Source organism: Coregonus clupeaformis, chromosome 29 (genome assembly GCF_020615455.1).
Source record: "Coregonus clupeaformis isolate EN_2021a chromosome 29, ASM2061545v1, whole genome shotgun sequence".
NCBI classification, from domain to species: Eukaryota; Metazoa; Chordata; class Actinopteri; order Salmoniformes; family Salmonidae; genus Coregonus; species Coregonus clupeaformis.
This window is the reverse complement of record NC_059220.1, coordinates 48,806,365-48,834,257: the sequence shown is the minus strand read 5'-3', so window position 1 is coordinate 48,834,257 and position 27,893 is coordinate 48,806,365. Positions and strand designations below refer to the sequence as shown.

Genomic DNA, 27,893 nt, shown 5'->3' with positions numbered 1-27,893 from the left:
ACAGGGCCGTCTGAAGTTTGCCAATGAACATCTGAATGATTCAGAGGAGAACTGGGTGAAAGTGTTGTGGTCAGATGAGACCAAAATCGAGCTCTTTGGCATCAACTCAACTTGCCGTGTTTGAAGGAGGAGGAGGAATGATGCCTATGACCCCAAGAACACCATCCCCACTGTCAAACATGGAGGTGGAAACATTATGCTTTGGGAGTGTTTTTCTGCTAAGGGGACAGGACAACTTACCGCATCAAAGGGACGATGGACGGGGCCATGTACCGTCAAATCTTGGGTGAGAACCTCCTTCCCTCAGCCAGGGCATTGAAAATGGGTCGTGGATAGGTATTCCAGCATGACAATGACCCAAAACACACGGCCAAGGCAACAAAGGAGTGGCTCAAGAAGAAACACATTAAGGTCCTGGAGTGGCCTAGCCAGTCTCCAGACCTTAATCCCATAGAAAATCTGTGGAGGGAGCTGAAGCTTCGAGTTGCCAAACGTCAGCCTCGAAACCTTAATAACTTGGAGAAGATCTGCAAAGAGGAGTGGGACAAAATCCCTCCTGAGATGTGTGCAAACCTGGTGGCCAACCTCAAGAAACGTCTGACCTCTGTGATTGCCAACAAAGGTTTTGCCACCAAGTACTAAGTCATGTTTTGCAGAGGGGTCAAATACTTATTTCCCTCATTAAAATGCAAATCAATTTATAACATTTTTGACATGCGTTTTTCTGGATTTTGTTGTTGTTATTCTGTCTCTCACTGTTCAAATCAACCTACCATTAAAATTATAGACTGATCATTTCTTTGTCAGTGGGCAAACGTACAAAATCAGCAGGGGATCAAATACTTTTTTCCCTCACTGTATGTGGAAAACTGCACATGCTGTGTGATGTTGAAACAATCCAGGAGAGACAGGAACTCGGCAGCAAAGGCACAACTTTTGGAGTCGACATGGATGTTGAAGTCACCCAGCAGTAGGTTAGATGGTGACATGGAGCAGACAGGTGTGTGGACCTCTGAGATCTCTGAGATGAACACAGAGGAGGGTTTGGGACGGGCGGTAGATTAGCAAAACTGACAGAGGTTGAGGACCAGCCAGCCTAAATGCCAGACATTCAAAATATGTGGCATAGGGTATGGGAAGGACTTTAACCTTGAAGTCTGTATGATGGATAACATCAATCCCCCAACCCACAGAGCGAGGTTTTTGTAGTTACACATAGCCTGGTGGTTTAGCTTGATTAAGCACTATAAAGTCATTTGGCTGCTGCCAGGTTTCTGTTAAGCACATCAGGTCAATATCTTTATCGATGATAGCATTATAAACCAGCAGTGATTTGTTATTGAGAGAGCGAGTGTACTGTTCAGCAGAGCAAACGAACTGGTGTTGTAGGGGTGGGGGAGGGGTCAAGGGACCGCGAGTGGTCCATTGCGTTGTTAAATCTTGACCAATCACAGCAGGCACCATGTCACTCCAGGGACTTCTTGCAGTACATGGTACTGCATAGCGCAGTATATTGTATTGTTTATTTTTGTCATAAAAATGTGTCTGAATTGTTTTATTTGTTATACTGCATAGGACAAGTGATGTGTGTTTATGGAAACTCATATCAGACTGAATTGTAAAAACAAAACAAAAAATTGGTGTTTGATCAAAAACATCCGGGCTGAAGCCTCGGAAACCCAGGCCTAATGATGCCACTGGACCCAAGTCTGGTCTCAGCAGTGGAAACGGACAGAGAATCTACTCAAACTGATGGTCTGATGATACTATAACTGTGACATAACAGTTCTGTTCTCTCTCTCGTCTCCTTCAGATGTGGATGAGTGTGTTGAGGGCCTTACCCTGTGCGGTGCCCACGCCCAGTGTTTCAACCTGCCAGGGAGCCATCGCTGCCAATGCCAGAGCGGCTACGAGTTTGGCTTTGACGGTCGAACCTGTATAGGTAATTGATCTGTACTATTGGAATTCTGACTGGACTGCAAACGTATACTGAACTGCAGACTGGCTGGACATTCCTTGCAATTCCCCATTGCTGCCTGCAACCCCTTGAAGAGTATGCATGCACAGTACATTACCTTGATAAGATCTCTATCTTGTCATTCCCTTGATAAGATCTCTATCTTGTCATTGTCTTCATTTTATTGAGGAAATTATTCATTGTAACCACACTATCACCTACAAGTGACTAGGAAATCAACAGCGTTGATTCATTTAAATAATAATAATAATAATACATGGGATTTACAGAGAGAACAAACAAAACAAGAAATTAAACAAGTTAAAACTGAAAAGCTGCTTAGCTTAGCTAGAGCTGAGTTAGGCAGAGCTAAGCTGAGGGAAAGCCAGGCCGAACAGGTGGTGTTTGAGTCTGTTTTTGAAAGTGGTGATGAAGTCAGAATTGCAGGTGGCTGGGGGGAGTGTGTTCCAGAGTTTAGGAGAAGCGTGCTGAATGCCCGGTCCCCGTCTTATTTTTGGGATGGTGAGTAGTCCAGAGTCAGAGGAACAGAGACAGCGGGAGGCGTGTGTGTGTGGAGGAGGTCGGAGAGGTATGAGGGGGCAAGGCCATGGAGGGCCTTGTAGGTGAGGAGTAGGATCTTGTAGGGGATGCGGAATTTGACAGGGAGCCAATGAAGGTGGAGCAGAGTGGGGGTGATGCGTTCCCAGGGTTTGGTGCATGTGAGGACCCTGGCAGTGGAGTTCTGGATGTACTGGAGCCTATCCAGTGCTTTACTGGACACCTTGAATAGGACTCCATTGCAGTAGTCCAGACATGATGTGACAAAGGCATGTATGAGGGTCTCCGCTACTGGGTCCGTGAGGGATGGTCGGAGTCGGAAGATGTTACGGAGGTGGAAGAAGGAGGAATTGGTGAGGTAGTTGATGTAAGGCTCGAAGGAGAGATTGAGGTCCAGGATGACACACAGATTTCTGACCTCGGAGGAGGGCAGATGGAGCAGCCCTCAATGGACAACAATAGATCACCCACTTTTTTGAGGAGAGCCTTGGGAGGCACCAGCATGACCTCAGTTGTATAGCTGTTGAGTTTGAGTTGATTAGATGTCATCCAGTGTTTTATATCCCGGAGACAGTTGATCAGATGGCCTCTGACCGCAAGGCACTACAGAGGGTAGTGCGTACGGCCCAGTACATCACTGGGGCAAAGCTCCCTGCCATCCAGGACCTCTATACCAGGCGGTGTCAGAGGAAGGCCCTCAAAATTGTCAAAGACTCCAGCCACCCTAGTCATAGACTGTTCTCTCTGCTACCGCACGGCAAGCGGTACCGGAGTGCCAAGTCTAGGTCCAAAAGACTTCTCAACAGCTTCTACCCCCAAGCCATAAGACTCCTGAACAGCTAATCATGGCTACCCGGACTATTTGCACTGCCCCCCCACCCCATCCTTTTTACACTGCTGCTACTCTGTTAAGTATTTATGCATAGTCACTTTAACTCTACCCACATGTACATATTACCTTAACTACCTCAACTAGCCGGTGCCCCCCGCACATTGACTATGCAACGGTACCCCCCTGTATATATAGCCTCCCTACTGTCACTTTATTTTACTGTATATATAGCCTCCCTACTGTCACTTTATTTTACTTCTGCTCTTTTTTTCTCAACACTTTTTTGTTGTTGTTTTATTCTTACTTTTTTGTTTAAAATAAATGCACTGTTGGTTAAGGGCTGTAAGTAAGCATTTCACTGTAATGTCTGCACCTGTTGTATTCGGCGCATGTGACCAATACAATTTGATTTGATTTGATTTGATTTGATCAGAGACGGGGGAGGGAGAAGTGGGTTTGGTGTGGATGTAAAGCTGGGTGTCATCCGCATAGGAGTGGAAGCTGAGACCATGGTGGCGGAAGATCTGGCCCAGGGGAAGAATGTAGCTCTCTGTGTTTATTAAAACTCCCATCGCACTTATTGGAAAAGTAGCGGTGTTAACCCCAGTGTCATGGCAAAATTCCCAACCTGGCCCCATTCCATCATGGCCACCTAATCATCCCCCTCATTCCTAATCGGCAGATATCACTCCTCACCACTCCACCTGATAGCTGATGTGTGGTGAGCGTTCTGGCACAAAAATGGTCGCTGTGCATTACCTAGGTGGGTGCTACACATTGGTGGTGGATGAGGTGAGTTTCCCCCTACTATGTAAAGCGCTTTGAGTACCTCAGTTGGTAGAAAAGCGGTATATAAATCCAATCAATTATTCTAAGGCTGGGGAAGAGGAGTGTGTCATAGTGAGACACGAGCTCCTCGGCCGAGGATAGAAGGATGAGGACTGTTGTGTGTTTGAAGCCTGTTTCTGAGAGACTTTATGTTCCTGTTTGTAATGGTCAGTTTTTGCCGCAACTTGGTTAGGGGGAAAGGCACATTACAGAGGATGGCAAAGTGGTCTGAGATGGTAGGATCCAGGCCACGCAGGTTGAAGGGGGCAAAGTCTGTCGAGCACACGAGATCCAGAACATGACCTTTGTCATACAGTGAGGGAAAAAAGTATTTGATCCCCTGCTGATTTCGTATGTTTGCCCACTGACAAAAAAAATTTCTGTCTATAATTTTAATGGTAGGTTTATTTGAAGAGTGAGAGACAGAATAACAACAAAAATATCCAGAAAAACGCATGTCAAAAATTTTATAAATTGATTTGAATTTTAATGAGGGAAATAAGTATTTGACCCCCTCTCAATCAGAAAGATTTCTGGCTCCCAGGTGTCTTTTATACAGGTAACGAGCTGAGATTAGGAGCACAGTCTTAAGGGAGTGCTCCTAATCTCATCTTGTTACCTGAATAAAAGACACCTGTCCACAGAAGCAATCAATCAATCAGATTCCAAACTCTCCACCATGGCCAAGACCAAAGAGCTCTCCAAAGATGTCAGGGACAAGATTGTAGACCTACACAAGGCTGGAATGGGCTACAAACCATCGCCAAGCAGCTTGGTGAGAAGGTGACAACAGTTGGTGCAATTATTCGCAAATGGAAGAAACACAAAAAAACTGTCAATCTCCCTCGGCCTGGGGCTCCATGCAAGATCTCACCTCGTGGAGTTGCAATGATCATGAGAATGTTGAGGAATCAGCCCAGAACTACACAGGAGGATCTTGTCAATGATCTCAAGGCAGCTGGGACCATAGTCACCAAGAAAACAATTGGTAACACACTACGCCGTGAAGGACTGAAATCCTGCGGCGCCCGCAAGGTCAACCCTGCTCAAGAAAGCACATATACAGGGCCATCTGAAGTTTGCCAATGAACATCTGAATGATTCAGAGGAGAACTGGGTGAAAGTGTTGTGGTCAGATGAGACCAAAATCGAGCTCTTTGGCATCAACTCAACTTGCCATGTTTGAAGGAGGAGGAGGAATGCTGCCTATGACCCCAAGAACACCATCCCCACTGTCAAACATGGAGGTGGAAACATTATGCTTCGGGAGTGTTTTTCTGCTAAGGGGACAGGACAACTTACCGCATCAAAGGAACGATGGACAGGGCCATGTACCGTCAAATCTTGGGTGAGAACCTCCTTCCCTCAGCCAGGGCATTGAAAATGGGTCGTGGATGGGTATTCCAGCATGACAATGACCCAAAACACACGGCCAAGGCAACAAAGGAGTGGCTCAAGAAGAAATACATTAAGGTCCTGGAGTGGCCTAGCCAGTCTCCAGACCTTAATCCCATAGAAAATCTGTGGAGGGAGCTGAAGGTTCGAGTTGCCAAACGTCAGCCTCGAAACCTTAATAACTTGGAGAAGATCTGCAAAGAGGAGTGGGACAAAATCCCTCCTGAGATGTGTGCAAACCTGGTGGCCAACCTCAAGAAACGTCTGACCTCTGTGATTGCCAACAAAGGTTTTGCCACCAAGTACTAAGTCATGTTTTGCAGAGGGGTCAAATACTTATTTCCCTCATTAAAATGCAACTGATGGTCTGATGATACTATAACTGTGACATAACAGTTCTGTTCTCTCTCTTGTCTCCCTCAGATGTGGATGAGTGTGTTGAGGGCCTTACCCTGTGCGGTGCCCACGCCCAGTGTTTCAACCTGCCAGGGAGCCATCGCTGCCAATGCCAGAGCGGCTACGAGTTTGGCTTTGACGGGCGAACCTGTATAGGTAATTGTTCTGTACTATTGGAATTCTGACTGGACTGCAAACTTATACTGAACTGCAGACTGGCTGGACATTCCTTGCAATTCCCCATTGCTGCCTGCAACCCCTTGAAGATTATGCATGCACAGTACATTCCCTTGATATGATCTCTATCTTGTCATTGTCTTCATTTTATTGAGGAAATTATTCATTGTAACCACACTATCACCTACAAGTGACTAGGAAATCAACAGCGTTGATTCATTTAAATATAATAATAATAATAATACATGGGATTTAAAGAGAGAACAAACAAAACAAGAAATTAAACAAGTTAAAACTGAAAAGCTGCTTAGCTTAGCTAGAGCTGAGTTAGGCAGAGCTAAGCTGAGGGAAAGCCAGGCCGAACAGGTGGTGTTTGAGTCTGTTTTTGAAAGTGGTGATGAAGTCAGAATTGCAGGTGGCTGGGGGGAGTGTGTTCCAGAGTTTAGGAGAAGCGCGCTGAATGCCCGGTCCCCGTCTTATTTTTGGGATGGTGAGTAGTCCAGAGTCAGAGGAACAGAGACAGCGGGAGGTGTGTGTGTGTGGTGGAGGTCGGAGAGGTATGAGGGGGCAAGGCCATGGAGGGCCTTGTAGGTGAGGAGTAGGATCTTGTAGGGGATGCGGAATTTGACAGGGAGCCAATGAAGGTGGAGCAGAGTGGGGGTGATGCGTTCCCAGGGTTTGGTGCATGTGAGGACCCTGGCAGTGGAGTTCTGGATGTACTGGAGCCTATCCAGTGCTTTGCTGGACACCTTGAATAGGACTCCATTGCAGTAGTCCAGACATGATGTGACAAAGGCATGTATGAGGGGCTCCGCTACTGGGTCCGTGAGGGATGGTCGGAGTCGGGAGATGTTACGGAGGTGGAAAAAGGAGGAATTGGTGAGGTAGTTGATGTAAGGCTCGAAGGAGAGAGTGAGGTCCAGGATGACACACAGATTTCTGACTTCGGAGGAGGGCAGATGGAGCAGCCCTCAATGGACAACAATAGGTCACACACTTTTTTGAGGAGAGCCTTGGAAGCCACCAGCATGACCTCAGTTTTATAGCTGTTGAGTTTGAGTAGATCAGATGTCATCCAGTTTTTTATATCCCGGAGACAGTTGATCAGAGACGGGGGAGGGAGAAGTGGGTTTGGTGTGGATGTAAAGCTGGGTGTCATCCGCATAGGAGTGGAAGCTGAGACCATGGTGGCAGTAGATCTGGCCCAGGAGAAGAATGTAGCTCTCTGTGTTTATTAAAAATCCCATCGCACTTATTGGAAAAGTAGAGGTGTTAACCCCGGTGTCATGGCAAAATTCCCAACCTGGCCCCATTCCATCATGGCCACCTAATCATCCCCCTCATTCCTAATCGGCAGATATCGATCCTGACCTCTCCACCTGATAGCTGATGTGTGGTGAGCGTTCTGGCACAAAAATGGTCGCTGTGCATTACCTAGGTGGGTGCTACACATTGGTGGTGGATGAGGTGAGTTTCCCCCTACTATGTAAAGTGCTTTGAGTACCTCAGTTGGTAGAAAAGCGCTATATAAATCCAATCAATTATTCTAAGGCTGGGGGAGAGGAGTGTGTCATAGTGAGACACGAGCTCCTCGGCCGAGGATAGAAGGATGAGGACTGTTGGGTGTTTGAAGCCTGTTTCTGAGAGACTTTATGTTCCTGTATGTAATGGTCAGTTTTTGCCGCAACTTGGTTAGGGGGAAAGGGACATCACACAGGATGGCAAGGTGTTCTGAGATGGCAAGATCCCGGCCACACAGGTTGGAGGGGGTAAAGCCTGTCGAGCAAACCAGATCCAGAACATAACCTTTGTCATCAAATTCAAATCAAATGTATTTATAAAGCCCTTTTTACATCAGCAGATGTCACAAAGTGCTTATACAGAAACTAAAATCCCAAACAGCAAGAAATGCAGATGTAGAAGCACGGTGGCTAGGAAAAACTCCCTAGAAATGCAGGAACTTAGGAAGAAACCTAGAGAGGAACCAAGTTCTGAGGGGTGGCCAGTCCTCTTCTAGCTGTGCCGGGTGGAGTTTATAAGAGTACATGGTCATTAAGGCCAGATTGTTCTTCAAGATCTTCAAACGTTCATAGATGACCTGCAGGGTCAAATAATAATCACAGTGGTTGTGTGTGGGAAACTGCACATGCTGTGTGATGTTGAAACAATCCAGGAGAGACAGGAACTTGGCAGCAAAGGCACAACTGTTGGAAGGACTTTAACCTTGAAGTCTGTTTGATGGATAACAGCAAGCCCCCCACCCCGACCAACATAGCGAGGTTTTTGTAGTTACAAATAGCCTGGTGGTGTAGCTTGATTAAGCACCATAAAGTCATTTGACTGCTGCCAGGTTTCTTTTAAGCACATCATGTCAATATCTTTATCCATGATAGCATCATAAACAAGCAGTGATTTGTTATTGAGAGAGTGAGTGTACTGTTCAGCAGAGTAAACTTACTGGTGTTCTGGGTAGTAGAGGAGGAATTGACACCGGGGTGCTCAGTTATGTATTTGTTGTGGAGGCGAGCACTCGCTCAGAACAAGCGAATCTTACAGTTCAGTCACTCGCTGTGTAGGTATTTTCTGAGCGCGACCCTTTGGCAGTAGGCCCCCAGACGTACAATACCCAGGTTGCGGAGCGCCCGTAGGGAAAACAGGGCATTAAACCTGGCAGTTTGTAAAAAGCAATCCTAATACTCAGCAAGCAAGACTCAGCAGGCAACAAAAGGTAAAACTATTAGCAAGAAATCCTATTAAGCAAAAAGCACAATGATCAACACTAGATAGCAAACAATATCAACGTTTCAAGAGGAGAAGCGGCAGCCATAGCGCACCTTGGTACTCACAACCCAGAACTTCTCAAATTAAAGGGGAGTCCCATGTATTATTACTATAATTTTTTCAATGTTAATTCAGTTTAGCTATCATTACTGCAGCAGTAGAGGTGGAAAAGTAAGGCAAGTAACTTGAGTACATTTGTAGTTATGTACCAGTTTATAAGCCTGACAAGCGTGGCTACTAAGTTAGGGAATTTGTTGCACCCTGACTCTCTTGCACAATCATTGCGTACACTCATTCAATGCTATTGACGCCAATGAAATCCATGAGTAAATCATTAGGAGGGAATCAGTGAATAAGCAGGGGCTGTTCCGGCTTCCATGTAGGTGAGGGGGCTGAGGGGAAAAGAGAAGAAGAGAGACGAGAGAGATTAGAGAGGAGAGACAATGGCTCAATGTTCTCTTCGGGAGAATGTGTGCGTAGGAGACACAGAGCACAGCTGAGGAGCACCGGGAGGTCGGGATGGTTAACTCTTCCTGTTTCTCCAAAAAGGCCCAGAAAACAGCCTCCAGGCTGCTTAACACCACCTTTTATTTAACCCCTTCCTCCCTTTCTCCTCCCCTGATGTTGGCCATAGAACTAGAATCACTAGAATAGACATTCAAGTCAAGGTTCTATAGTGGGTGAAAGATCATCACCGACCCTTCCCACCAGATCCCAGTTCTATGATATTGTCCACTTGGCCCTATTTCTGATGTTTGGTGTTTGACTCTATGCTTGTTGTGCCACAGACTTGGACGAGTGCCGCTCTCAGCCCTGCCATCCCCAGGCCACCTGCTCCAATACTCTGGGCTCCTTCCAGTGCCAGTGTCAACACAATTTCCAAGGAGACGGCTTCCAGTGTGTCCCTAGCAATGGTGATGCTCATTAAAACTTAAAAGACTTCATAGCAAACTAGATTAGCTTTTGTGCCACACTGTCTCATATCGAAATCTTACATCATGCACTAGGCCTAGAAGTTAGTGGCACTGTCTTCCAACAAGCTTTGAGTCACCATAGATATGGGGTTTAGGCTAGGTGTACTGAACCTTGTGTCTTAGGTCTTGTTCTCCATGTGTCTTGGTCCTCAGGGCATCCGGAGCGCCCTAAGACACAGTGTGAGCAGCACAGAGACAGCCTGCTGGGTGGGTTGTCTCCCCGGGGGCCCCGGCCTGTTCCTGGGGGCCCTGCTCCGGGGGCCTTTGTCCCCCAGTGTGATGAGCAGGGTCAGTACAGAGCCCTACAGTGCCACAGCTCCACAGGACACTGCTGGTGTGTGGACAATAGGGGGCAGGAGAGAGCAGGGACCAGGACTTTGCCCAGAACTTCCCCCACCAACTGCGACGGACCAGGTGAGAGCTGCTCAGACACACAGCATATCACATGCACACACACACTGAACAAACTTTTCAAAGAGACAGCACTTGTTTTGCCATTGTTTTCAATGGTGTGGAGCAAATGTGCTTTTCACACAACGTTGACAATAGTTCAACTTTTGTGTCGCCACTCTCCGGCGACGAACCTCACATTGAGGAAAAAAGGCGATGTGGTCAGCGGGGAACACTGTGGTGTGTAGAGAAGAAGCTTAGGGCCTTTTTACTCCAAGGAAAATTGTGAAGTAAGATCTGCCTTACTTCAATGTCAGATTTGCTGTGTGTAAAAAGGCTCTTAGCAATGTTCAGCCGCATCGTATGTCCCCAGTATGATTCATAGTCAGTTTGTTGTGTTAAACTCTTATGTTATCCCATCAAGTTTGTCTTTTGGTAAAACCTCAACTCTTCTGCAGTAGATGCTTTTTCTGACCACCGTCTTTTGACTGTTGATATTTGTGACCGACCGTCTCGATTCGGTGTTATGTAGCAACATTTTAAATTGTGTTTTTTACATTGGATAAAAGTAGAGACAGAGCTAGAAAATGGTATATCATACACTACAGTTGAGGATCAATGGGAAAGTAATTCTGCTTTGAAAGTTGATAAACTTGTAACCTCACTTTTGAGAGAATGGCCCTTGAATGTTTCGGTAAACCCACTGGAGAGCTCTTCTTTGTCTACACCCATTCAGCATCGTTCACACCCTCTTAAGCCTTAGCCCCACCCATCTCTTTAAGGATTCACACGTGAGGCCATGTACTTAACAACCAAAGATTTCAAGACTAAAGGATGGTTTATACTACGTCTATCGACATATCGCAGTGACAACATTCTATTGTTGTCCGACATAAACTTGTCGTTGTCGTTATGAAAAAGTATAAACACAAAAACTACAGGCTGCATGACATTAGCAGCCTGGTGGTCCAAAATAACACCAATAAACCCACCAGTTTAAAAATGAATTTAGTATATGTCAATCTAGCAAACCAGGGAACTAAAAGCAACTTTCTAAACAATCTTTTGGTTTGTTTCTAGCTTGTTAGCTAGCTAGCTAATGTTAAGTTAGCTGGCTAGCCAGTTAAAATAATGACCATATCATATAGTTGACAACGTCTTCACTTTAGCTCATTTGTCTTCATTATTACAGGAAAATAAATGTACAACAAGATCATTATTTACAAGTTAATTAGCGAGCCAATTATAGAAAATAGCTTACGGTTGTGAGTGTGACAAAATAAAAGCAGGGCATTCTACCTGAGAATTTTAGAACTTGGACACTGTCTCGTTGGCCTAACGTTATATCCTAATTTGACTTTGGTGCAGGTCATGTTTTTCACATTACTGTCTCTGGTAAACACATAATATATCAAATAAAATCAAAGTTTATTTGTTACATGCACAGAATACAGAAGGTGAAGTAAAATGTTTACTTGCATAGTGGAGTCTTCTGTTGCATTCCACTGATTTCAAAACTCGGTCCTCCAGAAAGTGGAGAGCAACACTTTTGGAGTTCTACTACGTGATATCTTTAAAAAAAAGCAGCATTAGAAAGGATTACTTAACATATACTGACCAGCTCATGTAATAGACAGAAGCGTGCTACATGGCAGACCAATCCAAACTCATCTCTCGACATGTCCAGCCCATCCATTTCCTCAACCAATCATGGCTAGCGGGAAGGTTCCTATCTTTTTCCGTGGCTAAACCAACTAGGCTCGTACTTTAACAATTGTATTTGTATTTACAGATGGCATACAAGTTTGTTATTAAGGCACATGAAAGTTCACATGTTCCAGAAGGTATTTCTGCCAAAAAACGCATTTTGATATTTAAAAAAAGTTACGTTCAAATGCCTCTCCTGTGAAGTAGTGACGCGCGTCATACGCCTTGTTTCCTGAAACTAGTCACATTTAGTCTTTGGCGAAACCTTTTGACATATTAATCTAGACACTCTTACGTTCTATTGTAATCCTACATATTAAAACCATCCAGCGACGGTCTCCCTCTCTTTTGAACCTCCAATGCGATGTGTCCACATTGTCTGGAAGTGCTTATTTGTCTGAGAGAAGTAGTTATTGCCTCAAACAGACTATACCAGTGGTACTAACTTCCAGATGCCACGACAGATTCAACACAGCTTTTGAACGACTTGGGAAAATAAAGAAGAAATATGTTTTTTTGTTTGACCCTGAGAGGGAAGTGTGGATGGGACCACTCACCAGATGGTTTTTTTTATACACAAAGCTGTCAGGGAGAGAGAGAGGGGAGAGAGGGCGAGAGGCCTCCGTGTCAAGGATACACCAGTTAAGTGTTGACACCCCCTAGAAACTGGTTTTTCAAAAGGACGAGTGATGTCGAGGAATTTCTCTCTCCTCTCTCTTGGCAGATGGTGTTCCCTACTGGAATTCATGTTATATCTACACTTGCTTTAAAGCCACAATGTATTAGATTTCCGATGGCTCATTGGTGATTTCAACTAATATAATATCCCCATTTATTTTTGAAGAATATGACTTGTACTTTAAAGGTAGACTCAGCAATGCTCAAAGTAAACAGCAATATTGGGCTGATTTCCAAACTGGATAACTTTTTTCAAAAAAAAAATAGGAAACTGATCGCCTCAAAGAAATTAAGTTAAGAAACTTAAATAGCTGAAGTGAGCAGTACTAGTATTTTGATTTCTCTATACATAAAAAACACTAGTTAAATTAAATCTATATGGTGAAGTGAACACGACAATCTTTTTTAAGTCAAAGTCACTTAATAAGTATACGTTGCAGTACTTGAAATGTTTGAGTTCACTAAAGTCCACCTTACTTAGAAACTATAATTTACCATTACTCAAATATAATTAAGTTTACAAAAACAAATGTGGGAAACTGATTACATCAATTTGATCAATTAGCCTTAACTCAAATATAAATCAGTAAACACATAAACGTTAGTTAACTACACTCAAATAGCAAAAGTTCAGAAGCGTTCTGAGTCGCTAGAGCACGATGGGACAAGGACATCCCGGCCGGCCAAACCCTCCCCTAACCCGGACGATGCTGGGCCAATTGTGCGTCGCCTCATGGGTCTCCCGGTCGCGGCCGGCTGCGACACAGCCCGGGATCGAACCCGGATCTGTAGTGACACCTCAAGCACTGCAGTGCCTTAGACCGCTGCGCAACTCAGGAGGCTGCATTCATAATGACTGCCAGCGTTAGGAACAGTGGGAGTAGACTACCTAAGCCATTTAAACTGGAACAACCATTTCAGTAACGGATGCAAAAATTCAAATTAAATGATTGGATTAGTTTAGAAAAATGTATGTTATATACACTGCTCAAAAAAATTAAGGGAACACTAAAATAACACATCCTAGATCTGAATGAATGAAATAATCGTATTAAATACTTTTTTCTTTACATAGTTGAATGTGCTGACAACAAAATCACACAAAAATTATCAATGGAAATCAAATGTATCAACCCATGGAGGTCTGGATTTGGAGTCACCCTCAAAATTAAAGTGGAAAACCACACTACAGGCTGATCCAACATTGATGTAATGTCCTTAAAACAAGTCAAAATGAGGCTCAGTAGTGTGTGTGGCCTCCACGTGCCTGTATGACCTCCCTACAACGCCTGGGCATGCTCCTGATGAGGTGGCGGATGGTCTCCTGAGGGATCTCCTCCCAGACCTGGACTAAAGCATCCGGCAACTCCTGGACAGTCTGTGGTGCAACGTGGCGTTGGTGGATGGAGCGAGACATGATGTCCCAGATGTGCTCAATTGGATTCAGGTCTGGGGAACGGGCGGGCCAGTCCATAGCATCAATGCCTTCCTCTTGCAGGAACTGCTGACACACTCCAGCCACATGAGGTCTAGCATTGTCTTGCATTAGGAGGAACTCAGGGCCAACCGCACCAGCATATGGTCTCACAAGGGGTCTGAGGATCTCATCTCGGTACCTAATGGCAGTCAGGCTACCTCTGGCGAGCACATGGAGGGCTGTGCGGCCCCCCAAAGAAATGCCACCCCACACCATGACTGACCCACCGCCAAACCGGTCATGTTGGAGGATGTTGCAGGCAGCAGTGTATATTTTTGTTGCAGAAGATTAATCAATCAATCACAATGTACATGCATAAACACAGATATTAAAAACAATTCAAAAAATCTACATGCAGTAGAGCATGCTTGGGAAAAAAGTTAATTTGTTATCATAACTTTTAAAAAATAAAGTTGGTGTGACTTCTCATTTAGTTTTGAGTCAGTACCACAAACATTTTAAGTAATAATGACTTTTTATTGACTTTAAATTCAACTTACTAGAAGTATTTGAGTTGGCACAACAACTAAGAGCATTGTGTCTGTGTATGTGTGTGTGTCTGAGCACCCTTTATTAACCCCTTACCTGTCTCTACAGATCGCCCTGAGAGGCCTAAGACTCATTGTGAACACCACAGAGACAGTGTCCAGACGACCAGTCCTGAGGGGTACCCTATCCTGGAGGTCTTTGTGCCTCAGTGCGATGAGCAGGGTCAATACAGAGCCCTGCAGTGCCACGGTTCTACAGGACACTGCTGGTGTGTGGACAACAGGGGGCAGGAGAGGGCAGGGACCAGGAAACCACCCGGTACTGGCCAGCCTAACTGTGACGAAACAGGTAGGAGTTTTAACTTTAATGCCCCCCTCTACTGATCTGTATGTGTCTTGCACAGGGACACACTTTTGATGGCCTTACAGGAGTAGCATCCCACACTGACACCAACGCAGCAAATTCAGGGAGAAGTCCGACTGGGACTCAAACTCATGTCAGTCCGATACCTAAGATATTACACTAAGTGGCCCTTCCTTGAGGCTTTTTGCTTTGTTATAATTAACTGTGGCATGTAGAGTGTAGATTTCTGGAAAATCATGAGCCAAAAAACTGCAAATCCCTATCTCCACTAGCCTTCCCATAGACATTAGCGAATGTTACTACATTTACTAGCGGTAGCTAGCTGACAAGCTAACTGAAGCTAGCTAGCTTGGTAAGGAGCACTGGATTTTGACTGGTCGCTGAACACAAGTTGTGGATCTTTTAATAGCTAGCTAACTAAGTTGCCATTTGGGCGAAGTAAAATGTTCTCCCTTTTCTCTTTTCAATTTTACCTGGCCAGTTAGCTTGTTGGCTAGCTCCGGTTAACGCATCTGTACTAACCTTTGCACTAGCTACCAAAGACAATAGCTAGCATGCTACCACATGTAGTAAACAATAATAAAGCAAACACCTTGACTCAAGGCGTGAGCATAAACATTTACTACCAGAATTAAATGTATAATCCATTGCTTTGACATATTAGAACATTTGAGGAAATTTCGTTTTACCAAGTTAGTATTTTGTACCGGAAATACCACCACAACCAATTTTTTGCAAGGTATGATTGGATTGATCAGTTACCTGGTTTAACCCCTTACCTGTCTCTACAGATCGTCCTGAGAGGCCCAAGACTCAATGTGAGCAGTATAAAGACCGTGTCCAGACAACCAGTCCTGAGGGGTACCCTATCGTGGGGGTGTTTGTGCCTGAGTGCGATGAGCAGGGTCAATACAGAGCCCTGCAGTGCCACGGTTCTACAGGACACTGCTGGTGTGTGGACAGCAGGGGGCAGGAGAGAGCAGGGACCAGGAAACCACCCGGTACTGGCCAGCCTAATTGTGACGAAACAGGTAGGAGTTTTAACTTTAATGCCCCCCTCTACTGATCTGTATGTGTCTTGCACAAGGACACACTTTTGATGGCCTTACAGGAGTAGCATCCCACACTGACACCAACGCAGCAAATTCAGGGAGAAGTCCGACTGGGACTCAAACTCATTTCATTCCGATACCTAAGATATTACACTAAGTGGCCCTTCCTTGAGCCTTTTTGCTTTGTTATAATTAACTGTGGCATGTAGAGTGTAGATTTCTGGAAAATCATGAGCCAAAAAACTGCAAATCCCTATCTCCACTAGCCTTCCCATAGACATTAGCGAATGTTACTACATTTACTAGCGGTAGCTAGCTGACAAGCTAACTGAAGCTAGCTAGCTTGGTAAGGAGCACTGGATTTTGACTGGTCGCTGAACACAAGTTGTGGATCTTTTAATAGCTAGCTAACTAAGTTGCCATTTGGGCGAAGTAAAATGTTCTCCCTTTTCTCTTTTCAATTTTACCTGGCCAGTTAGCTTGTTGGCTAGCGCCGGTTAACGCATCTGTGCTAGCTTTTGCACTAGCTACCAAAGACAATAGCTAGCATGCTACCACATGTAGTAAACAATAATAAAGCAAACACCTTGACTCAAGGCGTGAGCATAAACATTTACTACCAGAATTAAATGTATAATCCATTGCTTTGACATATTAGAACATTTGAGGAAATTTCGTTTTACCAAGTTAGTATTTTGTACCGGAAATACCACCACAACCAATTTTTTGCAAGGTATGATTGGATTGATCAGTTACCTGGTTTAACCCCTTACCTGTCTCTACAGATCGTCCTGAGAGGCCCAAGACTCAATGTGAGCAGTATAAAGACCGTGTCCAGACAACCAGTCCTGAGGGGTACCCTATCGTGGGGGTGTTTGTGCCTGAGTGCGATGAGCAGGGTCAATACAGAGCCCTGCAGTGCCACAGTTCTACAGGACACTGCTGGTGTGTGGACAGCAGGGGGCAGGAGAGAGCAGGGACCAGGAAACCACCCGGTACTAGCCAGCCTAATTGTGACGAAACAGGTAGGAGTTTAAACTTTAATGCCCCCCTCTACTGATCTGTATGTGTCTTGCTCAGGGACACACTTTTGATGGCCTTACAGGAGTAGCATCCCACACTGACACCAACGCAGCAAATTCAGGGAGAAGTCCGACTGGGACTCAAACTCATGTCAGTCCGATACCTAAGATATTACACTAAGTGGCCCTTCCTTGAGCCTTTTTGCTTTGTTATAATTAACTGTGGCATGTAGAGTGTAGATTTCTGGAAAATCATGAGCCAAAAAACTGCAAATTCCTATCTCCACTAGCCTTCCCATAGACATTAGCGAATGTTACTACATTTACTAGCGGTAGCTAGCTGACAAGCTAACTGAAGCTAGCTAGCTTGGTAAGGAGCACTGGATTTTGACTGGTCGCTGAACACAAGTTGTGGATCTTTTAATAGGTAGCTAACTAAGTTGCCATTTGGGCGAAGTAAAAAGTTCTCCCTTTTCTCTTTTCAATTTTACCTGGCCAGTTAGCTTGTTGGCTAGCTCCGGTTAACGCATCTGTGCTAGCTTTTGCACTAGCTACCAAAGACAATAGCTAGCATGCTACCACATGTAGTAAACAATAATAAAGCAAACACCTTGACTCAAGGCGTGAGCATAAACATTTACTACCAGAATTAAATGTATAATCCATTGCTTTGACATATTAGAACATTTGAGGAAATTTCGTTTTACCAAGTTAGTATTTTGTACCGGAAATACCACCACAACCAATTTTTTGCAAGGTATGATTGGATTGATCAGTTACCTGGTTTAACCCCTTACCTGTCTCTACAGATCGTCCTGAGAGGCCCAAGACTCAATGTGAACAGTATAAAGACCGTGTCCAGACAACCAGTCCTGAGGGGTACCCTATCCTGGGGGTGTTTGTGCCTGAGTGCGATGAGCAGGGTCAATACAGAGCCCTGCAGTGCCACGGTTCTACAGGACACTGCTGGTGTGTGGACAGCAGGGGGCAGGAGAGAGCAGGGACCAGGAAACCACCCGGTACTAGCCAGCCTAATTGTGACGAAACAGGTAGGAGTTTTAACTTTAATGCCCCCCTCTACTGATCTGTATGTGTCTTGCACAGGGACACACTTTTGATGGCCTTACAGGAGTAGCATCCCACACTTACACCAACGCAGCAAATTCAGGGAGAAGTCCGACTGGGACTCAAACTCATGTCAGTCCGATACCTAAGATATTACACTAAGTGGCCCTTCCTTGAGCCTTTTTGCTTTGTTATAATTAACTGTGGCATGTAGAGTGTAGATTTCTGGAAAATCATGAGCCAAAAAACTGCAAATTCCTATCTCCACTAGCCTTCCCATAGACATTAGCGAATGTTACTACATTTACTAGCGGTAGCTAGCTGACAAGCTAACTGAAGCTAGCTAGCTTGGTAAGGAGCACTGGATTTTGACTGGTCGCTGAACACAAGTTGTGGATCTTTTAATAGCTAGCTAACTAAGTTGCCATTTGGGCGAAGTAAAATGTTCTCCCTTTTCTCTTTTCAATTTTACCTGGCCAGTTAGCTTGTTGGCTAGCTCCGGTTTACGCATCTGTGCTAGCTTTTGCACTAGCTACCAAAGACAATAGCTAGCATTCTACCACATGTAGTAAACAATAATAAAGCAAACACCTTGACTCAAGGCGTAAGCATAAACATTTACTACCAGAATTAAATGTATAATCCATTGCTTTGACATATTAGAACATTTGAGGAAATTTCGTTTTACCAAGTTAGTATTTTGTACCGGAAATACCACCACAACCAATTTTTTGCAAGGTATGATTGGATTGATCAGTTACCTGGTTTAACCCCTTACCTGTCTCTACAGATCGTCCTGAGAGGCCCAAGACTCAATGTGAGCAGTATAAAGACCGTGTCCAGACAACCAGTCCTGAGGGGTACCCTATCGTGGGGGTGTTTGTGCCTGAGTGCGATGAGCAGGGTCAATACAGAGCCCTGCAGTGCCACGGTTCTACAGGACACTGCTGGTGTGTGGACAGCAGGGGGCAGGAGAGAGCAGGGACCAGGAAAGGACCCGGCACTGGCCAGCCTAACTGTAATGAACCAGGTGAGTTTAATGCTAAACACATTACGGATAATAACAGTAATATCCATGTTGTATCTGTAAAATCGTCTGTAAAGGGTATTTGTTTGTTCCGAATAACTAACTATAACCAGTGAGCAAAACTGGTTACAATAAATTGACGTCTTTTATGATGTCATGGTCAGGTTGTATACTGGTTGTAATCTGGTAATAACAACCAAAAGATGTCTTGATGTTGTCATGAAATAGCCATCTTTACCTGGACATAACAGAGTCCAGTTGGTTGTAATGTGGTTACATTGAGGGAAAAAAGTATTTGATCCCCTGCTGATTTTGTACGTTTGCCCACTGACAAAGAAATTATCAGTCTATAATTTTAATGCTAGGTTTATTTGAACAGTGAGAGACAGAATAACAACAAAAAAATACAGTAAAACGCATGTCAAAAATGTTATAAATTGATTTGCATTTTAATGAGGGAAATAAGTATTTGACCCCCTCTCAATCAGAAAGATTTCTGGCCTCCAGGTGTCTTTTATACAGGTAACGAGCTGAGATTAGGAGCACACTCTTAAAGGGAGTGCTCCTAATCTCAGCTTGTTACCTATATAAAAGATACCTGTCAACAGAAGCAATCAATCAATCAGATTCCAAACTCTCCACCATGGCCAAGACCAAAGAGCTCTCCAAGGATGTCAGGGACAAGATTGTAGACCTACACAAGGCTGGAATGGGCTACAAGACCATCGCCAAGCAGCTTGGTGAGAAGGTGACAACAGTTGGTGCGATTATTCGCAAATGGAAGAAACACAAAAGAACTGTCAATCTGGGTGAGGAATCAGCCCAGAACTACACGGGAGGATCTTGTCAATGATCTCAAGGCAGCTGGGACCATAGTCACCAAGAAAACAATTGGTAACACACTACGCCGTGAAGGATAGAAATCCTGCAGCGCCCGCAAGGTCCCCCTGCTCAAGAAAGCACATATACAGGGCTGTCTGAAGTTTGCCAATGAACATCTGAATGATTCAGAGGAGAACTGGGTGAAAGTGTTGTGGTCAGATGAGACCAAAATCGAGCTCTTTGGCATCAACTCAACTCGCCGTGTTTGGAGGAGGAGGAATGCTGCCTATGACCCCAAGAACACCATCCCCACCGTCAACCATGGAGGTGTAAACATTATGCTTTGGGGGTGTTTTTCTGCTAAGGGGACAGGACAACTTCACCGCATCAAAGGGACTATGGACAGGGCCATGTACCGTCAAATCTTGGGTGAGAACCTCCTTCCCTCAGCCAGGGCATTGAAAATGGGTCGTGGATGGGTATTTCAGCATGACAATGACCCAAAACACACGGCCAAGTGGCCTAGCCAGTCTCCAGACCTTAATTCCATAGAAAATATGTGGAGGGAGCTGAAGGTTCGAGTTGACAAACGTCAGCCTCAAAACCTTAATGACTTGGAGAAGATCTGCAAAGAGGAGTGGGAAAAGATCCCTCCTGAGATGTGTGCAAACCTGGTGGCCAACTACAAGAAACGTCTGACCTCTGTGATTGCCAACAAGGGTTTTGCCACCAAGTACTAAGTCATGTTTTGCAGAGGGGTCAAATACTTATTTCCCTCATTCAAATGCAAATCAATTTATAACATTTTTGACATGCGTTTTTCTTGATTTTTTTGTTGTTATTCTGTCTCTCACTGTTCAAATAAACCTAACATTAAAATTATAGACTGATCATGTCTTTGTCAGTGGGCAAACGTACAAAATCAGCAGGGGATCAAATACTTTTTTCCCTCACTCTATATGACGTTGTGTCAATCCGAAAAACAATTTACACCAGACAATGACGTCATTAAGATGGCATGTGCCTAATTTTTCCCACTCAAGTAAATATTTTCACATTCTGGCCAGGCAATTGCAAGCATGTGAGTTTAAGCTAGTAGAGTTACAACTGTCAATAACCCCTTACCTGCCTCTACAGATCACCCTGAGAGGCCCAAGACTCAATGTGAACACCAGAGAGACAGTCTGCAGACAACCATTCCTGAGGGGAACGTTGGTGGGGCCTTTGTCCCACAGTGTGATGAACAGGGCCAGTACAGAGCCCTGCAGTGCCACGGTTCTACAGGACACTGCTGGTGTGTGGACAGCAGGGGGCAGGAGAGGGCAGGGACCAGGAAACCACCCGGTACTTCGCAACCTAACTGTGACGAACCAGGTGAGAGGAGTTTACGTGTGTTGTGCATATATTTGACGTACACACAACACACCTGTATACACTAATACACATGCATAAACACCACCAATTGCAAGAGCACACACACACACCTGGAGGTTCATGCTGCAATGCAATCCGCCTCATGTGGCCAGCTCAGACACACTTAAAGATTTTCTCTAGGTTTAGAATTAAAGCCAGGCAGCAGACACTGTTGCTGTGTAATACAGCTAAACAAAATGGGATCATATAAAGATTAGGCACCAATAATGTGTTACGCCCTGTAAAGCCCCAGCTCAGCTCGTCATTGCATATGAGTAATCACTTTCATTTGAACCGAGTAAATGGTGCCAAGTCATGCAGTCAGGTCTATATTTTTAGGTGATCATATGTTAGGCGGAGGAGGTAGGTCAGTGATGTGGTTCGCCCATGGTTTTCCTGCCGAAACACCCTGCGTCTTCTACACTGTGCCCAATGTATGCTCTTCTCTCCCACGTCACAAAAAACATACTTTTTGTGTCCGTGTAGGACTCTTGAGTTGGAAAAAAAGAGAACTTTCGGTTTGATGTTGTTTTTAACAGTTTCAGAGATATATATTATTTTTGGACTTGGCCGTTTAACCTAAAGTGGTATGTTTTAAGTGCACCTGAAAGCATGTTATCAAGGTGGATTTGATAAAGTAAACACTTGAAAATCCATAAGAATGTATACGTGGGTAGGTGACAAGGGAGGGGGTGAGTGTGTGTGTGCGTGCGTGCGAGCGTGTGTACAGGTGTGCTTGTGTGTGAAAGAGACTGATGTGTGTGTAAGGGGTCGGACATACCACGCTGGAGTGTGTGTTTGTCCACAGCCATTGGACGGCCCTTAAAAGTGCAATGGGGGATTTCTACCAGAGTCATATAACGTTTCACAGTCTAAATGTACGCATTACTCATGAAGCACTATGCTTGACTCTGGCTATTAACACATTCCTGGAGAATTAACCCCTGACCACAGTTGTTTATAATATTGTCTCGTCTTCAAAGACCGACTTGTCACAATGTGAGCTAGGTAGGTTAGTAATACAGCATGCATTTTCAAACATAGGCCTAGATTCAATAAGATCAAGCATTAACCGGCGATAGCAGACACCCGCATAGCAGATGATTTGGCATGTCGGAGGTGGAACTGCGTTGGTGAGCAGCTGCTCTTTAGATCATTGTCACGAAGCCACATGCGTTAGAAGTTCAGAATGAGAAAGTGTAGGATATATAGAAATAATTATGCTCAAATTGAAAAATAATTTAGACAAAATAATGAGGTGTTCCACGTCGATAGCGCCAAAACAACCGCTATGCAGTGTTGGCTAAAGCGGATCTGATTGAATCGAGCCCATAGTCTTTAGAGCTCACATTGCGTCAAACTTTAGTCTGTTTTTCTTATTAGTTCGCTTTTCCTTGTCAGGAAAATTTAGATTTTGAAGTGGAACTGTTGACTGTGCATGCAGTTGGATTTACTGCAAGTGTTGAAGATAACACATTGGAACTCGGGCATAACAGCTTACTTAGTCATAGAAAGGACCATGTGAAAGAAGAGTGTACGAACCATCCACATACTTTGAAGCTTTGGTCATCATTCGATGATCAATTGGTGTCCCGACGTGATGATTTGATGATCGACATTTTAGTCATTTAGCAGTAGTGAGTTCATACATTCTCAGACTGGTCCCCCGTGGGAATCAAACCCACAACTCTGGCGTTTCAAGCGCCATGGTCTACCAACTGAGCCACACGGTACCCTTGGTGCAGGAGGACAGAACTAATTACTTTCAGTGACACTTTATTTGGCTCGTCCCCTATAGATGATCTATAGATGCTCACACTATCAACAAACTATCAACTGCAACTCTGTTGATATGCAACCGTTTGCCAGGGTTACAGTTCGGTTTAAGGTTAGGGTAAAGGTTAAGATTAGGGTTTTAGTTAGGGTTAAGTTTAGGTTAAGGTTAGGGTTTGTAGTAGTTAGTTAGTTGAAATGTTGCTGACAGTTAGTTGAACATCTACTGAACATCTATAAACCACCTATTTGGGCTTATCCAAATAAAGTGAATTCATTCAATACAAAAATAGTTTCTCCTAGCCCTACTTACTGTACATGAACCATGTGCCCTCTCCCTCTGTCCCCCTCTCTCCCTCAGCGGTAGTGCCCCCTACCCAGCGGCCGGAGACGGTGTGCGAGCGTTGGCGGGCCAGCCTGGTGGATCACTACGGGGGCAAGCCCGAGCCTCACCACTACCTGCCCCAGTGCGACCCCCAGGGTCAGTTCAACCCCATCCAGTGCTACGGCGACAGCAGCTACTGCTGGTGTGTGGACCGGGACGGCCGCGAGGTGGCCGGGACGCGCTCGCACGACGTGGTCAAGCCTGCCTGTGAGTAACGTTACATCTTTTCACATTTTCAAATTGTAGGATTAAATGTTGAATGCTAATCTGTGACATGTATCTTAAACTGGATAAACATTTGTTGATGTGAATTTGAGGTTTGGGATGAACATTTGAATTATGATAATGTGAGGTATCATTTAGTTAGTTAGTTAGTTATCTACACAGGTAGGTTAATTAACAACTTCTAATACAGTACCATCTGTCAATGTTTTATCCTGACTTTCTTCCTTCTTCTCACCCACCCCCCTCCAGGTATCCCCACTGTAGCCCCTCCCACCATGCACCCTCTGCCTCGCCCTGATGTGACCCCGCCCCCCTCAGGCACCTCCCTCCTGTACGCCCAGGGACAGCAGATTGGGGCACTGCCTCTCAATGGCACACTCATGGACTCGGAACGCTCCTCTACACTACTGGCTCTGCATGTAAGGAAGAACACTAGGCCACTCCATACTAGTCCTTACAAGAGCTTAATCTAGAGTTTGTACTATTGAACAGCTAGGAATGTCTCATTGTATGTCAGCCATTCACAATTTCTGTGTTCTTTCTAGGCCTTAAGTGAAGTTCACGGCACTCACCACTGTAGATTCATATGGTTTTGTGTCACTGTGTTGAACTGGTAGATTGTAAGTCTAAGTGTAAAATGTATGTGTGTCTCCACAGGGCTCCATTGTGGTGGGCATCGACTATGACTGCAGGGAGAAGAAGGTGTACTGGACCGACCTGGCAGGCAGGACCATCAACAGAGCCAAACTGGAGCCTGGGGCCGATCCTGAGACTCTCATCAACACAGGTACACTCACACCAGGGTTTCCATTATGAAAATGTGGCACCGGACATTTTGCATTATTATTTCGGCTAATAATATAACTCAATCACTGTTTGCAAAAAAGACTGTTCAATGCATGGCTGAGCGCGTATAGCGTAGAGGCCTGGGCTATAGGCTATATCAGATACGTTTCTTCTTTCATTGCACGGGAAAAACACATTTCATGCAATTCTACTACACTTTACAGTGGGGAAAAAAAGTATTTAGTCAGCCACCAATTGTGAAAGTTCTCTCACTTAAAAAGATGAGAGAGGCCTGTAATTTTCATCATAGGTACACGTCAACTATGATAGACAAAATGAGGAAAAAAAATCCAGAAAATCACATTGTAGGATTTTTTATGAATGTATTTGCAAATTATGGTGGAAAATAAGTATTTGGTCAATAACAAAAGTTTCTCAATACTTTGTTATATACCCTTTGTTGGCAATGACACAGGTCAAACGTTTTCTGTAAGTCTTCACAAGGTTTTCACACACTGTTGCTGGTATTTTGGCCCATTCCTCCATGCAGATCTCCTCTAGAGCAGTGATGTTTTGGGGCTGTCGCTGGGCAACACGGACTTTCAACTCCCTCCAAAGATTTTCTATGGGGTTGAGATCTGGAGACTGGCTAGGCCACTCCAGGACCTTGAAATGCTTCTTACGAAGCCTTCGTTGCCCGGGCGGTGTGTTTGGGATCATTGTCATGCTGAAAGACCCAGCCACGGACTTTCAACTCCCTCCAAAGATTTTCTATGGGGTTGAGATCTGGAGACTGGCTAGGCCACTCCATTAAAATTATAGACTGATCATGTCTTTGTCAGTGGGCAAACGTACAAAATCAGCAGGGGATCAAATACTTTTTTCCCTCACGGTATGGCCGATGCTCTCGGCTGGTGCCAATAAAATAGGCTATAGGGCTACTGTTGTTCTCTCAATTACATTGAGAATTTTGTTAACTAAAAGACAGATTAGAGTATTTTCATTGTCTTCTCTTTACAGCCATTTGCTTTCCAAACTATGTTTTTCTGTGATTTAATTTTGAGATATTGCTATATGCCTGGCTCTACTTTTCACTGACAGTCGCAACTCAACAATAATCTATTAGGTATTTGCCGCACTCTCTGCCTAAATTGTGCATGCTGCCTTTCCACAACTTTTTAAGGCTAATGATCCTCTGGCCAAATCATGCTTTAGTAGCCTATTTTGAATTATTTTATTTATTTCTGTATAGACAGGAGTAGGCTAATTAGGCTATATAATTTTGGCAATTTAATTCAATTTACTTAGGGAAAGCTTCCCCTAGCCTTATCGACACACCGCCTATGAGCCTATGTCAATCTACTATACCCTATAGTAGAACAGTTGACCTATTCTATTGGTCAGCTTGTTGAGAAAGAAATAGCCCAAACAGACTCTGGGACAGTTGTGTGACGATAGATCCCAAATTCATACAACCAGCAGGCCTAGGCTACATACAAAAGCAAAAAAACAAGTTTAAAAGGCAATGAATCTGATGCAACAGATCAGAACGTTTAGCTTAAAATGTTGATAAACTATTATTTCTTAACATTATTAGCGCAGCAATGCACACAAGGCAGTAGGAGACGCGCAAATGTGCATTTGGCTACCGGACAATGAAAGAATGTTGAAAACCAATAGAACATGAGAGAAATAGGCTACTGGTTTCAATAGCATATGGACGTCTTTATAAAATAATTGCCTCCATGGATATGGTCGGATTTTGCTTAGGCTACTTTGAAGCAAGGTAAAACATGACTCATAATATGTAGTAAAACAGCTATATGTTTTCAAAATGCATACTACCTCCAGGACATTGCAAAGTGGTGTGTGACGCGCTGATGAAGCCTGCATTCCGTTGCCTATGCATTTGAATGGCGAATGGGAAGCGCATTTCAATTACCAGTCGAGAAATAAAAATAGTAGCTCTTTTTAATCGTGGCACCAAAAATATTTTTAACACACGATTACATTTAGAATTGTTGCACAATGACTGCATCTGTATGCTGTGCGAGTGTGATAAATAAGATACATAACAAATATACACACGCAGCAATTTAATTCCACTAAATTATGCAAATGAACCCATAGGCCTATAAGCATGTATTTCCATCAACTGGTATTTCCATCAATGAATAGGCTAAAAAGCATTATTTCACAATGGTTTTTTTTCTTCCCTCTGACAATTTGATTTATCAGCTTTATATATATATATATATATATATATATATATATATATATATATTCACAGATAACTGACTACTACGTTTACATTTCAGGTATTTACTATGTTCAACTGAATAACCTTTATGACTGTCCATTGTCCTTAGGTCTGACCAGTCCAGAGGGCTTGGCGGTGGACGTGGTGCGCAGGGCCATGTTCTGGGTGGATAGCACGCCGGACAAGATCGAACGTGCTAACCTGGACGGCAGCGGGAGACAGACTCTCTTCGACACCGACATGGTCAACCCCCGTGCTATCATAGTGGACTCTTCCACTGGGTAAGGTTGAGGTTTTAAGTTGGTCATGTCAAAATCTCTCACAGGGGTGTGCACAATAACACAAAAATACATCATGTAATAAAGAAAGTGTACATGCACATTGATGTGCACTCCCAATATTTGAGGTTTTACAGTATTTCAGTTAAGTGTGCATGTCTACTATTCCCACTTTTTTACTCTAGAATAAAACATCACTTTTTGAGAATGTTCTGGTTGGTTTTCTACATAGCAGTGACTCTCGGCCATGGCTGTCTTATGTTCTGAGTTCAGTTACTGCACCGCTGCTTTCACAACATCATAATAACATCTCTGACCTAAAGTTGATTTCCCCGAAAGTCATCAAGTGTTCCGCGGAAAGGCCGGCGTTTGACGAGCTAGGGTAACTGGAAGAAATCAAAACAGAACTGGAGGTGGATGTTTTCAAACTCCCACTCTAATCTAAGACTGCGTCCCAAATGGCACCCTATTCTCTATATATTGCACTACTGTTGTTTAGGGCCCATAGGGTCCTGGTGAAAAGTAGTGCACTATGTAGGGAATAGGGTGCCATTTGGGACACTATCTAACTCATGTTAATGAGACAAGAGCGGCCTCGGGTGACCCTAAGGTCAAGGGTCACAGGTTTTTCTGGATAACCTCATCAGCTCCAAACAAAACCCAGCCTCACTAAGATATATCTTCTGAGGCAAGAAGTGTACTTCAGGTGGTCCCTTAAGAGCAGGCTACCCTACCCTGTCAGATCCAGGTTGTGTGTGTGTGTGTGTGGGGGGGGGGTCTTTA

At 44.3% G+C, this 27,893-nt stretch overlaps 1 protein-coding gene across 2 annotated transcripts in view; it reads left to right on the top strand.

The window, feature by feature from the left end:
- Positions 1-27,893, top strand: part of LOC121545169 (nidogen-2) — a 110,970-nt gene that overhangs the window by 68,815 nt on the left and 14,262 nt on the right. Inside the window, exons 11-24 of one of the 2 annotated variants that reach the window (XM_041855615.2) lie at positions 1,814-1,942; positions 5,994-6,122; positions 9,713-9,838; positions 10,052-10,312; positions 14,748-14,987; positions 15,794-16,033; positions 16,840-17,079; positions 17,886-18,125; positions 18,932-19,171; positions 21,128-21,364; positions 23,538-23,768; positions 24,036-24,205; positions 24,444-24,573; positions 26,942-27,113. In XM_041855615.2, coding sequence (XP_041711549.1) covers positions 1,814-1,942; positions 5,994-6,122; positions 9,713-9,838; positions 10,052-10,312; positions 14,748-14,987; positions 15,794-16,033; positions 16,840-17,079; positions 17,886-18,125; positions 18,932-19,171; positions 21,128-21,364; positions 23,538-23,768; positions 24,036-24,205; positions 24,444-24,573; positions 26,942-27,113 — 2,785 coding nt within the window. The remainder of the gene's footprint in view (positions 1-1,813; positions 1,943-5,993; positions 6,123-9,712; positions 9,839-10,051; positions 10,313-14,747; positions 14,988-15,793; positions 16,034-16,839; positions 17,080-17,885; positions 18,126-18,931; positions 19,172-21,127; positions 21,365-23,537; positions 23,769-24,035; positions 24,206-24,443; positions 24,574-26,941; positions 27,114-27,893) is intronic. The other variant, XM_041855617.2, reaches the window with a different exon arrangement.